The following is a 17,447-nucleotide window of genomic DNA, read 5'->3' as shown; positions in this document are numbered from 1 at the left end:
TGTTTAGTTAGGCTCTGGTCAAATATCATCCTTTTTTAGGGGGGGTTCAAAGTTCACGGTGACACGGTATCGGTCTTTTTTCTGTCCGGTATTTCGGTATTTTAAGAAAAAAAGTACGGTATTCCGTTATTTGAAATGCTACCGGCGACGGTAAGTAGCCTAAAAATGCTCCGGAATTTCGGTGACTTTAAAATTTTTCCGAACTGTTTTTTTTTTTATATATACCATAAAGACTTCCAAAAATCGCTTGCGGCGCTAAATTTTCTTAAATTTTAGAAAACTACACCCATGTTTTTTAAAACGATCAGTTTTGACACAGTGAGTACCGCTTTAGCTCCCAAATAGTAGCATGGTGACACTGGGTATAAAACAGCTCCACCTCAAGTCAGTCTAGTGGCAATTTTTTTGTGGTTATAGTCCATCCACTATCCTTTTAATAATGACTTTTAATAAAAAAGTGCTACCTTCTCTCAAGCACTTACAAATGTCTTTTTTTCTTTATTAGAGTAGAATTTGATCCAAAGGTAAATAGACGGACTAAAAAAATCTTGAGTCCCTTTCCCTAATTTCACATCACAAAACACACTTTAAGTCACAATAGTGGACCTGTAAATTAGCTCGCATTATTTTTTGTAAAGTCTTTCCCAACCCTTTTGGGTTGCCTTTTTGATTTGTCTCTCCAATCTTGGTCGAGCAACCATGCTATTGCCCTTTTCTCAAAGAAAGGTGATGGGATAGGTACTGCCTACAGTATGTGGCCCCCAAAACGGCGATCAAATTTGAAATTTCTCTCAAATCTAGAGGAAAAGAGATTTTACAAAAGTTTTTGCTGCATTAAAAACTTTAACATTTCTACTTTATTTCCCAGAAGTTATTTTTCAAAATTTTAAATTTCAGCAATATTTTTCAATCGCTTAAAGATAGGTAGCTTTTTTCTAATGGCCTCCATAACGGAGGTTTGCAATTTTAGCGATTTCTCGAGATATCTTTAAGATATGAATACAAAATTTTGACCATAGTTTTGAAATATGATTTAAAGGGTTTTGGGAACAAATTTTTTTGATAAAATTTTTACAGTATACCCCTGGTTGTCAAAATGCAGGTTTGGGGCCCCTGGTTGTCAAAACGGACCCCTGGTTGTCAAAACGGACCCCTGGTTGTCAAAACGGACCCCTGGTTGTCAAAACGGACCCCTGATTGTCAAACGGACCCCTGGTTGTCAAAACGGACCCCTGGTTGTCAAAACGGACCCCTGGTTGTCAAAACGGACCCCTGGTTGTCAAAACGGACCCCTGGTTGTCAAAACGGACCCCTGGTTGTCAAAACGGACCCCTGGTTGTCAAAACGGACCACTGGTTGTCAAAACGGACCCCTGGTTGTCAAAACGGACCCCTGGTTGTCAAAACGGACCCCTGGTTGTCAAAACGGACCTCTGGGGCCCCCAAAACGTATGTGTGGTTAAAATCAAATTATTAAGCCCAGTGGTAATAGGGAGAAAAACTATGAACATATTTGTGTTTTCCCTTAAATTTACGACCCGATGGATGTAAAGTTTATGATTTTTATAAAATATTTCAAGAAATTCGATGATGCAAAGTCAAACTGAAAATTTAGAAATTTTCAAAACTACAATTTTGATTTAACAACGTCTTAATCAAGTTTCTGAAAACCAATCTCTTTTGAAAATAGTTCCACTCATGTATGGAATAAGCTGTGAAAATTTTAGAAAAACAGCTTAACTTAAACTGAAACTTAAAATATTAAGCTTTAAAGGTATTTTTCTCCTACATTTTGCAAAAAAATGACAGAATTTGCCGTTATTGCTGATTCAGCGAAAAATTTTATATGTAATATTAATTTTTTGTTATAAACTATTAACTCAAGGTGATAGGAATGCAATTCCAATATTTTTTGCTGTTTCTCATGTTCTCATATTTAGGATTTTCGGTTTTATCAATGCTGGTTCTAGGACCCCAAAATACTGGTTGACATTTAAGATGCTATATCTTTTACCCATCCTCTAAAGTCACAGATGTATCTGCATTTTCTGAAAGGCATTAGGTATAGAAAGTTTCCTATACCCCATTTTCATAACTTATTTTCACTATCCAAGGAGCTAGAGTGAGTTATATGCAATTTTTATCTAATTCTGGTGTTGAAATATGTCCTTCAGACGCAAATATGTTATTTTGAAGCCGTCTCAAACCATCAAAAACATGCTCTTTTTTAAGTATACTGTAATTCGCAAATTAGAACTAAAGAATTATCCACTGTAACGTGCTAAAGCACTGGGCTCAACTTCAGTGTACGTGTGAAAGTGGAAGGCCCAATTGTAAACACTTTTTTAAAACAGGGTGATGGGTTCTCATGATAATAGAAGGCCGTTGCAAACCCAGGGTGATAGGCGCTCGTGATTAAGAAAGGTCCAATTATTGTAAACCCAGGGTGACGGTTACTCGGGATAAGAGAAACTTCGTTGTAAACCCAGGGTGATAAGCGCTCGAGATTAAAAAGGGCCAAATTGTAAACCCAGGGTAATGGTTACTCGGGTTATCTTTTTCAGATAATAATAAGAAAGAAAGAATTATTAAAAAGTCATCTCAAAAATCTACATTGGCGAAGACAACTGCTGTAATCTGGTGTCAACCAACCCAACAACAATATCAAAACAAAGTGCCACTCGTGATGGCAAAGCAACAAAGATAAAGACAGCATTCAAGGAGGAAACAAGACCCCTCAGCTTTTACACACCAGGTTAGCCCTGGACATCACAGGTATAACTTTCTTCCTATTAATACGTCCCTCGAGCAGCAGGGTCCCGTGTCTTGGTCAGCTCAGGCATTTTGTTAATCACCTTGGAACGGCTGCACTCTTAGCTTGGAGCTAAAGTGTAGCTGATAATCAGGTATCTATTATTCTTATTCTGATTTCATCATGAAATTGCTCAAATTATTGATCATTCTTTTGTACACCACTTTGTGGCCAAGACCAAGATTGTACCCTCACTTTGTTAATGTAACTGATGTGAGCTTTTGCCCTCCGACACGCTTCAACCAAGAAGTTCTATTTTCCATATTCCACGCTTACTCAACAAACTCATCCTACATAAAATCAACTGCTCACTTGATAGACTTGCTACTAACTTGTCTTGAGTGGTCAAATCAAGATCAATCCTGGCCCACCTGTCAAATTTCTCTGTGGTGAATGTTCTTCAGCTGTCAGATGGGGACAAAATGCAATTGCCTGTGACACTTGTAATCGCTGGTTCCATGCATACTGCATCCAAATGAACAGTGTATAGTAATGTATGATATCTATCAGACAAACAATGATCTGGAATGGGAATGCTGCAACTGTGGAGTGAAAAACATCAACCCATCACTTTTTGATAGCTCACTTGATTCATCAACTGACTCTAACCTATCTCCACAAAGAGGTATTCCTAAAAGAACTCCAACACAACTTAAACTGATGTGCATAAACTTTCAAAGTGTTTGGGGAAAAAAAGAGCAAATAGAACAGGCTCTGTTTGGGGACAATGTTGATATTGTTATTGGTAGCGAAACTCATCTTGACAGTAGCATCAAGGACTCTGAATTCATTCCACCAACATACAAATGTTATAGACGTGATCGAGACGATGCAAAAGGCGGTGTGATAATCATTGCAAAGAAAGACCTGGTCATTGAGGAAGTGAAGAAATCCAAAAAATGTGAATTTATTGCAATCAAGGTTCAAACACACCAGAGACCAGTCATCATAGCAGCATGCTACAGACCTCCAAAATCGAAAATTGGTGAAACAACATTCATCTGTGAAGAAATCAAATCTCTAAACTCTTCCTTTAAAAACTGCCCTCTATGGATTGGTGGTGATACCAACCTTCCGGATATTGACTGGGTAAACAATGCCATCATTGATCATAATTACAAGAAAGATATCAATGAATCGTTTTTAAAAACCTTTACCGAATGCTGCCTTGAGCAAATTGTTTTGTTCCCAACCCGAGTTAATAATATACTTGACATTATTGCTACTAATCGACCATCATTTGTAAACAACTGCATCCCTCATCCTGGTCTCAGTGATCACGAAACAGCTGTGATGGTTGATATTGCCTGTCATCCAAAGAGATCAAAATCTATTAAAAGGAAGGTATACCTATGGAAAAGGGCAGACCTAAACACGATAAAAGACCATGTTAACTCCGAAATGACAAACTTCATGGCAAACAACGATACAACCACACCAATTGATCTACTATGGTCTAGTTTCAAAATGCTTGTCGTTTCTTCAATGAGTTTTGTTCCTTCAAAAACAACTTCACCTCGATATACGCAACCATGGATCACAACCAAATGCAAAAGACTTTGCAGAAGGAAAAAAAACTTATAAACGTGCTAAACGAACAAATAGACAAGAAGACTGGAACAAATTTAAAGTACTCACCGTCAAATCAAGGAAAACCTGTAGAGCAGCATTTAACAATTATGTAGTGAAATGTGTTGATCCCGGAGAGAACAACAATCCCAAAAACTTGTTTACATTTATAAAATCTCGTAAGTGTGACAATGAAGGTGTTGCCCCTCTAAATGATAAGGGTCACATCCACATTGATAACAAAAAGAAAGCAGACATACTGAACCATCAATTCTCCAGTGTTTTCTCCAAACCAGATGGACGCATCCCTCCACTCATTGGTCAACGTTGCATAACTATGCCAGACATAACTATCAATATAGCAGGAGTCAAGAAACTTTTGAAAAATCTCAACCCAAACAAAGCATCTGGTCCAGACAATGTCTCCTCTAAATTCCTAAAGGAGCTTGGTAATGAAATTGCACCTGGAATAACATTGGTAATGCAGGCATCCATGCTGCATTCAATGACTCCAAAGGACTGGCGTCATGCCTTGGTTGCCCCAGTCTTCAAACCAGGGAAAACAGACCGAGCCAAAGCTGAAAACTACAGGCCTATAAGCCTAACATCAGTATCATGCAAGATATTTGAGCATATTCCTCACAGTAATATCATCTCCCACCTTGATAAAAACAACATACTAACTGATACGCAACATGGCTTTCGGAAAAATCGTTCATGTGAATCTCAGCTTTTACTCACCATTAATGACCTTGCGGCTTTTGTGGAACTCAAAATTTTGCTGCAGAATCTCGACGAAAAATCAACAAATTTCATTAAAATTCACTAATATTTCGGGTTTTTCCCGCTTGGGAGCTGTGCCACGATGTCATCCAAGCCAGACGACGGAGCTGATCGGCTGCTGGTCTGTACACCACAACAATGCACTATTGATATTTGCTCTATTGATCAAGATAAAGAACGGCTGACTTGTGTTAAATGCAATCGAAGCGTTCACTATAGATGTACAATGCTTCCAGCATACCAAATTCAACAATTTATTGACAAGTCCAAAAGTACCCACTACCGTTACACTTGCCAAAACTGCGTCGAAGTTAAACCAGCACTCCGCACCCTCATCCCAGCTAGACGACCCCAATCATCCCTCAAACTTGAACAGGAGGCTGAGAGCCTAAGAAGAGAGCTAGAAGCGTGTAAGGGGATTCTGAAACAGAACGAGGTTGACAGAGTTACAATGGTATCTCAAGAGAAAGAGCTTACAACTCTAAAAGAAAAACTTAGTATGTTGAACAAAAATTCGAAGAAAAACTCGAATCACTAAAACCATCCATTAAAGAGATGATCCAAGAAACAATCACAACAGAATGCAAATTACTTACAGAGAAAACATACGCATCTGTGACCTCTTCCAACGTCACCAATCTTGTCACCCCAAATCAAGAATCACTGAAGGAAGTCATTAAAGATGCATGGCGTGAGAAGGGTGCAGAAGAAGATGATAAAAGAAAGCGTGCACCAAATGTTATTGTTCATGGTCTACCAGAAAATGTGGTGTGGTGTGGTGACGAAATTCATAGGGTCAGACTTGCGAGAACGCATGGTTCTCCCGTCCTGATCGAGTATCGTTGCTATACACCATCGGTTCTGTGTGTCGCGAACATAGGATCGGCAGAGTTTGATAAGCGCGATGATTTCCCTATCCTAAGATAGTGAATGCTGTCCTGGGGTTGGGCCAATTCCCCATGTGGGATGGTACATCTCTCTCTCTCTCTCTCTCTCTCTCTCTCTCTCTACCAGAAAAGAACGATGAAGAGGACAAAGCTTGGGCATCGGACTTCATCAAGGATACTCATGCACGAGCTGACATACAGCTTGTTAGAAGGTTGGGAGTATCAAAGGAAAATAAGAAGCGCCCCTTGTTAATCTCACTCAAAGACGGAACGGAAAAGTGGAGTGTTATTGGAAACTTGACAAGTCTTAAAGGACTTCAAAACTACAAAGGAATCAGTGTCACTGAAGACCTGACACCCACACAAAGGAGAAAATATAAAGAACTATCAGATAAAGCAAAGAAACTAAACTCCGAAAAGCAATCTCAATCAGAAATTTATCGAGTAAGAGGAGATTCAAAAAACGGTTTCGAAGTAAAGAAGCTGAGAATCACAAAACAACAATAAAAACAAATCAAAACAAACAGGCACCGAATATCAACGAAAGAAAACCCACCATAAGAACAATTCCTGAATTAAGAATCCTATACACCAATGCAGATCAATTTACGCAAGTAAAGAAACGAGAGTTGAACAGAATACAAATCGATGAAAAGCCGCACTTAATTACAATTTGTGAAGTTAAACCAATACATGGTAAAGTATGGACAATGCACGAATACGAAATGAAAGAATATAAAGTCGTTAGCTCCACTAATATTGATAACAAAAAAGGTCGAGGAATCGTCATACTGGCACACTCAACCATTGACCATCTTGTTGCTGACATCAAGAGTCCAGTTGATTTTGAAGAAACTTGTATTATTGAGATTCGTCTGGCAAAACAAGAAAAACTTGTGTTTGCATGTACTCTCACAAATGTGTTGGAGATTTCAACCTACCGACGATAAATTGGGAAAGCTGGACCTCACCCCACATTGAGGATAGTAAAGAAGAAAAATTCCTAGATGCACTACGCGATTCATTTCTTTACCAACATGTAAAAGAACCAACAAGATGTAGAGGAATGGACGAGCCGTCTCTAGTAGACCTCATCCTAACCAGCGAATATAACCAAATCAATAACCTCAAATACCTCAGTCCACTAGGACTGGGTGACCACAGTGTACTCGTCTTCGACTTCAAATGTCGTGCCGAACAGAAGCCAAGTTGCCAGAAATATGCCTTACAGTTCAGCTGATTTCCAGGAGATGCGATACTTTCTTGAGGCCGAAAAATGGACTCAAAATTTCATCGCAAAATCGAACGATAAGACCGTATGTGAGCTCTGGGAACATTTCAAAGGGGATCTTACCGATTTGAGAAACAGATTCGTGCCTTTAAAAGAAGTTGGAAATTCTTATTGGAAGTGTAAAGGAATTGTTCCGTTGGGAGAAGAAATCCGTAAAGAAATCAGAACTAAGAAGCGACTGCATAGGAAGTGGGTCAATTCTTCAGACGCGGAAAAAGTCTTCAATAGAACACAATATGTTTCATCACGTAACCGAGTCAACAGCATGATCAGGCGAGTGCGTAGAAGTTATGAACGCAACATCAGTAGATCAGCAAAGAATAACCCAAAGCGTTTCTGGTCACACGTTAGAAATCAACTGAAATCAACTAGCCGCGTGGCATCTCTACTGGAGTCCGAAGATGACAAGAAATCGTTGAAGCATGAAGATGTGGAGAAAGCCAATATTCTGCAGAAGCAATTTTGCAGTGTATTCACACATGAACCTGAGGGAGAACTACCTCCATTTGAGAAGAAAACAGAATCGATGATTAATATTCTTGAAGTTTCCCAAGAAACAGTAATAAAACAGATCAAACAGCTAGATGCAAATAAATCGTTCGGACCTGATGAGCTACATCCGTCAATGCTGAAAGAACTGATTGACTTTGTAGCAGAACCATTGAAGATCATTATGAACAAGACATTAAAAGAGAGCGTTCTGCCCGAAGACTGGAAGATGGCACATGTCACACCAATATACAAAAATAAGGGTGCACACAATCTGGCAATAAACTACAGACCTGTCAGCCTGACATCGATAATATGCAAAATGATGGAGTCAGTATTACGTAAAGTAATGATTGATCACCTTGTTCGAGAGAATCTTCTCTCAGACAAGCAATATGGCTTCATTGGCAAAAGATCAACAGTTACGCAACTACTATATTATATCGACCTTTGCTGCGAATCAATGTCAGAAGGAAAAGTAGTTGACTGTGTCTACTTTGATTTTGCAAAAGCGTTTGATACAGTTCCTCACAGGAGGTTGATAAAGAAACTAGAATGTTACGGGATCAGCGGAAACCTGTTAAAATGGATTATAGCATTTTTATCAGACCGCAAGCAACTAGTCAAGGTTAACTCAGCTAAATCAACTACTGACCATGTCATAAGTGGAATTCCTCAAGGAAGCGTACTTGGGCCTCTGCTCTTTGTTATCTACATAAACGATTTGCCAGAAAAGGTAGTCTCCGATGCATTTCTCTTTGCCGACGATACGAAGATAGTGAAAATAATCAATTCTATTAGAGACTCTCTAGTTGTTCAAAAAGATATCTGTGAATTGGAAAAGTGGTCCCGAGATTGGTTACTAAAGTTTCATCCTGACAAATGCCATGTCTTGACTATAGGTAAATTTGCTAATATTAAGCATGCACACAGATACCAACTTGGAGGTAACGAACTTGAACATGTTTTTGAAGAAAAAGACCTAGGCATCTTGATTGACTCTGAATTATCTTTTGAGGAACATATCTCTAGACAAGTCAATAAAGCGAATTCTATCTTAGGAGTCATCCAAAGAAGCTTCAGTGACCTGAGTCCTTCGGCATTTTGCACATTGTATACGACCTTTGTCAGACCGCATCTAGAATATGCACAATCAGTATGGCAGCCGAAATTACGCCGCAGCGTTAATCTGATTGAAGGGGTCCAAAGACGAGCAACAAGACTGATTCCGCAGTATCGTAATCTCCACTATGAGGAGCGTTTACAAAGACTCAAGCTTCCATCTCTTGAGTTTAGAAGACTTTTCTGCGATATGGTCCAAATGTATAAGCATATCCATTTTTATGATCCAAAAACAACTCGGGACAAGCTAGTTAAAAGAACTCGTCCAGCCAGATTTCACGATCACGAATTCGTTCCAAACTTTGCTGCTGATGGTCTTCGAGGAGCGCAAACAAAGTCATTCTACTATAGAACAATCCCTACATGGAATGCATTGCCATGATTTGTCGTCGAGTCGACCTCCATTCACTTGTTTAAACAAAACCTTAATGAAGCGTGGAAAAGACACAAACTTAGATATTTAACAAATTAGAATTGTAATCAAACCGGTTCGTAGAGGCCCACCTCGGGCCTGTGAACTTGTATACTGTATAATAATAATAATAATAAAATCGCTTAATGAGGGAAGTCAAATCGATTCCATCTTGCTTGACTTTTCCAAAGTATTTGACAAGGTAGACCATAACAAACTGTGCATTAAGCTTGATCACTACGGAATAAGAGGTAATACTCTCTCCTGGATTAGAAATTACCTTGCAAACAGAACGCAAACTGTAGTTGTTAACAGCAAGAGCTCAGACAAAGCCATGGTATTATCTGGTGTTCCCCAAGGGACAGTATTGGGACCACTACTATTTCTAGTATACATAAACGATCTGCCATTGTGTGTGAACTAAGTTCTTAAACCCTACCGGGTTACAGAGACAGGGGTGTATTATATTTTATTCACTTATCAATGGAATAGCCTACCTGAAAAAGTAGTTAAATCATCTACAATACAAGAGTTTAAAGAAAACCTCGGTCTAGCTTGGAAAGAGAAAATGTTTGAGTATGATTGAAATTGTCACTATTGTCGCATATCTGTTTGAAGTTACCCTTTGTAATAAACCAAACCAATGTATGAGCGATTTATAGAGGCCCATGTGCTTGCACGGTGGCCTGGAAATCTGTAAAACATAATTATTATTATTATCAAATGAATGTTTAGTTGAAATGCGCAAAACTCAAACAGCTTTAGTGGATTTTTTGCTAAAAAAGTAAAGTTTAAAGAAAAGGTTGTTACTTGTTACCAAAAAGAGGAACGAGAAGTAACGAGGTAACAACGAGAAGTAACGAGAAGTAATAACGAGAAGTAACGAGGTAACAACGAGAAGTAACGAGAAGTAACAACGAGAAGTAACGAGAAGTAACGCGAAATAACGAGAATTAACAAAGAAGTAACAAGAAGTAACAAGAAGTGACAAGAAGTAATAACGAGAAGTAACGAGAATTAACAAAGAGTAACAAGAAGTAACAAGAAGTAATAAAGAGAAGTAACGAGAAGTAACAAAGAGTAACAAGAAGTAACGAGAAGTATTAACGAGAAGTAACAAGAAGTAACGAGAAGTGACGAGAAGTGACAAGAAGTAATAAAGAGAGGTAACGAGAAGCAATAACGCGAAGTAACGAGAGTTAACAAAGATTAACAAGAAGTAATAACGAAAAGTATTAACGAGAAGTAACGAGAAGCGTAGCGAGTGCTTAAATTGAATTAACGAGTACTAGACCATGGAGGTACAAAGAAAAGTCAGGAGTTTAATCTGTCGGTAATTGGTCGTTAAAGTCTTTTGATTTCTTTTATAAAATGTATCAAAGAAATTCTAAGCTCGCCCGATGAAATAAGGCTCTTTAGTAGAACTCAAGTTTGCTCAGGCAATATCGAACTAGTCATGGCGGAGGGGTCATTATCTTTGCTGGTAACCACCTTACGACGAAGAGACTCTCGCATGTCTCAAAGAAATCGAACGAGACTATTTGGGTGGAGATTAAAAGGAAAAAGTCCAAGTCTGTTTATGTTTGTGCCGTGTATCGTCCACCTGTCAGAGGACAGAATCTTGATGTCGTTGAACGATATAAATCTTTTTTAATGTCATGTATCGACAAATTACCAAAAGATTCTGAGATTTTCATCCTTGGTGATTTCAATTGTAATATGTTACAAAAAAATAGATTCTCTGGTATTATCAATGATCTATGTAAAGCCAGGGGTCTCTTCCAATTCGTTGAAGTTCCTACTAGGATCACTGAAACATCATCCACTTTGATTGATCTGATTCTGTCAAATAGCGATCATGCTTTAGACTGCCAAGTTCATGACATTGGTCTCAGTGACCATTGTTTCATTAGCATCAAAAGAGGTGAACTTAAAGTTGAACGTCATCCTAAGTTCATAAAGAGTAGATCTTTCAAAAACTTTAGTCAAGAAGTGTTTTTAGAGAGGCTTGGAAACCTTGATTGGTCAAATGTAGTGAATGCAACAAGTGTTGATGCTGCTGCTGAAGCATTCAATGAAAATGTCCTTCAAATCTTGGACACTCTCGCGCCTGTTACTAAAAAGAGAATACGGGAGTCCAATCCTCAATGGGTCACCGAGGAGCTCCTTACATCAATTAAGCGGAGAGACTATCTAAAAAAAGTTGCTTCGAGATCTAAAAGCGAAAATGATTGGCAAAATTTCAAGCAACAAAGAAATTTTGTGATTAACCTGAAAAATAGGTTCAAGAAACAGTATTTTCAGAACGTAATCGATGAGAATAAAGACGACTCCAAAAAGCTTTGGAAGACTCTCAATTCACTCATTCCCAATGACAAAAAATCAAACACAACTCCTCATTTTCTCACTGATGAGGGAAAAGAGATCAGTGACAAAAAACAAATCGCTGAAACCTTTAACAAATTCTTCTCAACCGTTGGTTCTAAACTAGCCACTCCCTTTCCTTTTTCTGATACTTCTCATATTTCTCCCAAACCTATTCAGGATGAATTTTTCTTTCACTCTGTTTCACTCTCAACCGTTTCTAAGATTATAAATGGGTTAAATCCTGGAAAAGCAACGGGGTTGGACGATATCTGTGTAAAATCACTCAAAGCAGGTTCTCCAATCTTGGCTTACTATTTAACCCACATTTATAATCTCTCTCTTAAAACGGGCGTTGTTCCAAAATGTTGGAAGAGAAAACGAGTCACACCCCTTTTCAAGAAGGGGGATGCTGATGACGTTAACAACTATAGACCAATTTCAATCATTCCAATCCCAATGAAAGGTTTTGAAAAAATAGTCCATTTCCAAGTTTCTGAATTTCTTGAAAAGAACAACATCATCAGCGAGTTTCAATCCGGTTTCAGGAATAAACATTCGACAGACACGGCAGTGTCTTATGTTGCTGACTTAGGAGATAACTTCATTTCTAGGTTTACTTTTCGGACATCTATATCTCGCGATTGGTAAATTGACTAAATTGACAAAAACTGATTAAATTATATCCAAGGCATTATTGTCAAGGTGTCAAATGCCAAATTTGAAAGGGAACAGACAAGCCAATCACAAGATATAGGTGTCCGGGTTCTAGTACCAAAAAGGGCCCAAATGATGACGTCATCACCAAAATTTACAAAATCTAATTGAGTTAATTTCAAGGCATTATTGTCTAGGTGCCACAAGACAAATCTAAAAGTAAACAGACAAACCGATCGCAAGATACAATTAAAGATATGTAGCTTTTTATCTAATCTTCGTTTTCGCCCCCAACTCCAGCCCTTAAAGGGACATAAAAGTAGTAAAATGTAAACATTGCACGAACCACGTGTCATTAAAGAGAACAATTAAAATCACGTGTCCAAAACAAACTTGTAAAACAATTGAACAATCAAAATTAGCCATATTTGGTTTGATTTTTTATTTTGACATGTGACATTTGTTTTGATTTTGTATCTGCTGCATACAGTTTGTTTACAAATTTCGCAAGTACTGTAATGTCCCTTTAAACAAAAGCTAATTATGACGTCATTATTCATGACGTCATAATTTAAAAAAGTTGAATATCTCAAGAACTAATACTCAAAACGTTATGAAATTTGGACTAATGATAGAACTCATCAAGAAGGGAAGAAAAGTTTTTTAAAAAATTGAAAATTAGCTGATGTCAGAGGGGGTTTGCGGACTGACGGTATGTGCAGGCCAAAAATTGGCTTTTAAAATTGCACGCTAACAGTGAAGCAAAAATCAGTGAAAATTATACCCTTAGAGTGCATTTTCCCTCAAGTTTTCGACCCCTTTCGTGCAAAAAATGGTCAAAATATCTAGATTTTTCAAGAATTTTCTGAAATTTCTACCCTTAAAGTGCATCTCTAGTTTTTCCGATTCTTACAGTGCAATATTGGAAAAGGTACCCTTAGGACCCGCACATACCCGTCGGTCCTTTTGCCCAGCTGCCCACCCCGGGAAGACGTTCAAAACTTTCGGAAAAGTGATTCGCCAACTGGAGGATTGCTGTCCTTACTGACCGACAGGGAAACGTACCCAGAGATTCAAGAGAAGCAATTATATTAAGCTCAGCTATTAAAACTTACGCCATATTCTAAAATCCTCCTTTGTTTTTGAGACTCGATGAGATCCCCCAAATATTCACAGCCGGTTTATAACTCGACAAATTTTGGATTAAAAACCGTTTATTCAAAATCAAAGTATCCCTAAAGTTACTTCTGACATTTTTGTAAACGTTTGAAGTTACTCTAGTTTTATCCGTCGATACAATGTTGCAAGAATTGAAGTTAGCATGACTGTGTACAACGATTCTTTTCTCACTAAAATCAGAAAACTCATCCTATGTTACAAAATAAATTGTATCAATATCGTCAAATAAATTTTTATGCATAATATTAACTGTGTGAATATTTACATACTTGAAGTTTAAATAATCCTTCTTAAACGAAGTAATAAAAAATAAATAGAGAAAAATTTTTATATACAATTCAATAAAAAAATGAAAATGAAATCTAAATTATAGGGATGCAAACACAAGTGGCCGACATAGAACGAAGACGTTCGGAAAATCTGTTCGGGAACCGTAGCTGACTTTGAGCAATGAGAAAAAAAATTCAAACGAGTGCAAGTCTATTCAGTGTCTAATATTTGTTCCATTTGGCTTCGAGACGTTTTTTGCAAAGTTTTCAAAGTAAATTTCTCACAAAATCATCCTAATTACTTATAGAGGTTCCCTTCCAAACGAAACCCCAAAGGTGGTTCCTGTGTCAAAAGACCATTTTTCATAAAACACCCATCCTGTCTGATGTGGTGGTATTAATTGGTTTTCACATATTAACCTTCTTGGCAATGAAGTTAACACTTTCAATGGTACAAGTATATTTTTTTCTCCAAAATCACAGAATGGAGATGAAAAAGATAAATGATTGGGTTTCGCTTACATATTATAATCACATTGTTATTTCCTTTCAAACGAACAAACCGAAGAGGTACCACTAAAAATGAAGGAAAGACCAGCACAATCTGTATAGATGTTTTTTTTTTGCTTGAAGGATTTTATTATTTTCACTTTTTCACGAGAGAAAAAGACAAATATCTCAGAGCGATATGAAATAAGTATCACACAACTACCTAACATCCTCATTTCTTTAAGCTAGATACTGCATTGAAAGAGTTCAGAAATTTGGTTTTGAAGGGCTAGGATTAGGGTTAGGGAAAAGTGAGCCAAACATATACTCTTTCTTTTTGTAACCTTTAAGGCTTGAAAACTTATTAACAGTGAAGAAATTGGTCTCAGACGTAGGGTTGTGTACCTCAAATTTTTGAGTGAAATTTTTAAATTTACAAAGGAAGTGCAAGAAAATACAGAGTTCTCCTGTCTCTCCCTTCTCGCGCCATTTTTTTTGTAAAACAGACTTAAGTATCTTATTATTTTAGCCACGGTTGTACAGTTGACCCGCTGGCCGCTACCCGATCGGTGACCGAACCCTCGGATGTTTCATCGACCACGTCACAAAGTAGATGTAGAAAAAGTAGAGGTTGCTATTGTGGAGGAAGTAGAATTAATTCGTTACACTTGACTGAAAAACGGATCAAACAAATCAAATATGTGAAGGTGAGGGAAAAACTAAGAAGACGAAATTTACCAAGCAGTGGGTTGAAAGCAGAGCTTATCGTAATATTGCTCAACTACTGGAGAGAACAGGAGGGTTATTATATCGACACACTAACAAAGACCCACAAGAGTTTGACCAATGATATGCACTTACCCTTGACTGAAGAACGGATCAAGAAAATGAAAGTGGTGGAGCTGAGGGAAGAGCTCAGACGGAGAAACCAACCGATGACTGGGTTGAAGTTGGAGATTATCGCAAGGTTAAGGAAATGCTCATCATATTGGCAAACGAACGAAGGGCCACAAAAGTTTGATCAATGATAGGCACTTACCCTTGACCGAGGGATGACTGGGCTTAAGTTGGTCATCATCGAAAGGTTGCTGACCTACTGGAGAGAAAACGAGATGAACGAGGAAGAAAAGAGAAGAAATGAAAGCTGAAATAAGGTTTGTTCTGAAAGTAGTAAGTAGAAATTTGGTTTTTAAAAGGGGAGATTTGAGAAGAAGGTACATTCTACATTTGATGCAAAGAAGTTACTTCAATTGAACATGATTCATGCTTCAAACGCTTTCTAAAGCAATTTTATAAATCAATCTGCAGTGAAGGCAAGGTGGTCAGTGACTTTTGATATGGATTGAATTGGACTAGTCCAACAAATGGACGAGGAGAGGAGATTTTCGGAAGGATTATTTAAACTTTTAGTATGTAAACATTCGGCTACGCGTGTCGCGCCAAAAAATTTTGTTTATATATGAATAAATTATTTTGATTTTAAGTCTATTTATATAATCGTACTTTTTAAATTAAAATGGAAGCTTAGGTACGTAGGCTACGATCATGTCATACCAGAAAATCTAAAGGGTCGAAAACAGCTAAACTATTAAACTTTTGCTTTTTTAAACTTTTTCTTATTACTTTATACTCATCGTTGTCTCAAAGTTTATCGTTTGCAAGCGCTAAGTTTTGGTGGGTCCCTTGTTTGGGATATCTTTCGAGAAATATTGAAATAAATAGGGGCTAGTTAATTCTCATTTAATCTTTTAACTCTTTTTCTTTTTGTACGTATAAAAATAATGTCTAGAGCATTAATTCTGTCCTAATGACCATCATCTGATCCTGCTCTCCTCCCCAATAGAGGCCGCCCAAGGAGATTATATAATGAGAAGAGAAAAAGAGGTCAAGGAAAGGCTCGTCATATTGGAAAAAGATTGAAACGCCACAAAACCAATGACTGGCACTTACCCTTGACCGAGGGTAGGATCAAAGAGATGAAAGTGCTGGAGTTAAGGGAGGAGCTTAGAAGAAGGAACCTTCCGATGAGTGGGTTGAAGGTGGCTATCATCGAAAGGTTGCTGGCGTACTGGATGGAGAACGAGATGGGGGAGGTGGAAGAACATGAGGACTGCAAAAGAAAAAAAGAAAATAATAATGATAAAGATGGTGGTGGCTACGGGCCTGGTATGTCCGTTTAATTTATTTTTTATTATTTTTTGTTTGATTTTTTCTAGATTTAATTTATTAACTTTTTAATTTGACATACCCTGGGTTACTTCTTTTTTTTCTTTGCCTTTGTTCTTTCTCGTTAATCTCCGAAAAAATGACAATGGTGACTGTTTTAATAATCTTTCAAGTATAATCCGTTCAAAATCCAGTTTGGCCGCTTCTTTTTCGCTTTGCTTCGATTTACTTCGCTTTCCCTCTTGTTTTGCAAGTTATTTTGCTGTGGTTTCTTTATTGAATTCTATCAAAAGCTACTTTTTTCTTCTTCGTTTTTATTTTTCATTTTCAATTTTTCATTTTCATTTTTTTATTGAATCGTTTTTATTTTTCATTTTCAATTTTTCATTTTCATTTTTTTATTGAATCGTTTTTATTTTTCATTTTCATTTTTTTATTGAATTGTATATAAAAATTTTTCTCTGTTTATTTTTTATTACTTCGTTTAAGAAGGATTATTTAAACTTTTAGTAAGTAAATATTCGGCTACGCGTGTCGCGCCAAAAAATTTTGTTTATATATGAATAAATTATTTTGATTTTAAGTTTATTTATATAATCGTACTTTTTAAATTAAAATGGAAGCTTAGGTACGTAGGCTACGATCATGTCATACTAGAAAACAACTAAACTATTAAACTTTTGCTTTTTTAAACTTTTTCTTATTACTTTATACTCATCGTTGTCTCAAAGTTTATCGTTTGCAACCGCTAAGTTTTGGTGGCTCCCTTGTTTGGAATATCTTTCGAGAAATATTGAAATAAATAGGGGCTAGTTAATTCTCATTTAATTTTTCTTTATTTTGTGTCTTAAGTCGAAGATATTTGAAATAAATTATTTAATTTTTTAACTCTTTTTCTTTTTGTACGTATAATAATAATGTCTAGAGCATTAATTCTGTCCTAATGACCATCATCTGAT

General features: G+C 37.2%; 1 protein-coding gene across 1 annotated transcript; it reads left to right on the top strand.

The window, feature by feature from the left end:
• Positions 1-3,202: 3,202 nt before the first annotated feature.
• Positions 3,203-4,395, top strand: LOC136819553 (uncharacterized). Its single transcript, XM_067075787.1, has one exon. The coding sequence runs from the start codon at positions 3,304-3,306 to the stop codon at positions 4,393-4,395; it is 1,092 nt and encodes a 363-aa protein (XP_066931888.1). The 5' UTR covers positions 3,203-3,303.
• The last annotated feature ends 13,052 nt before the right edge of the window (positions 4,396-17,447 follow it).

This window comes from Clytia hemisphaerica, unplaced genomic scaffold, assembly GCF_902728285.1.
Source record: "Clytia hemisphaerica strain Z4C2 unplaced genomic scaffold, Clytia hemisphaerica genome assembly, whole genome shotgun sequence".
Lineage (NCBI taxonomy): Eukaryota > Metazoa > Cnidaria > Hydrozoa > Leptothecata > Clytiidae > Clytia > Clytia hemisphaerica.
Note: the sequence above shows the minus strand (reverse complement) of the source record. Positions and strands in the feature narration are given on the sequence as shown.

Coding starts and splice junctions, on each gene's coding strand:
- LOC136819553 (XM_067075787.1), top strand. CDS start 3,304: ATGTATGATATCTATCAGACAAACAATGATCTGGAATGGGAATGCTGC.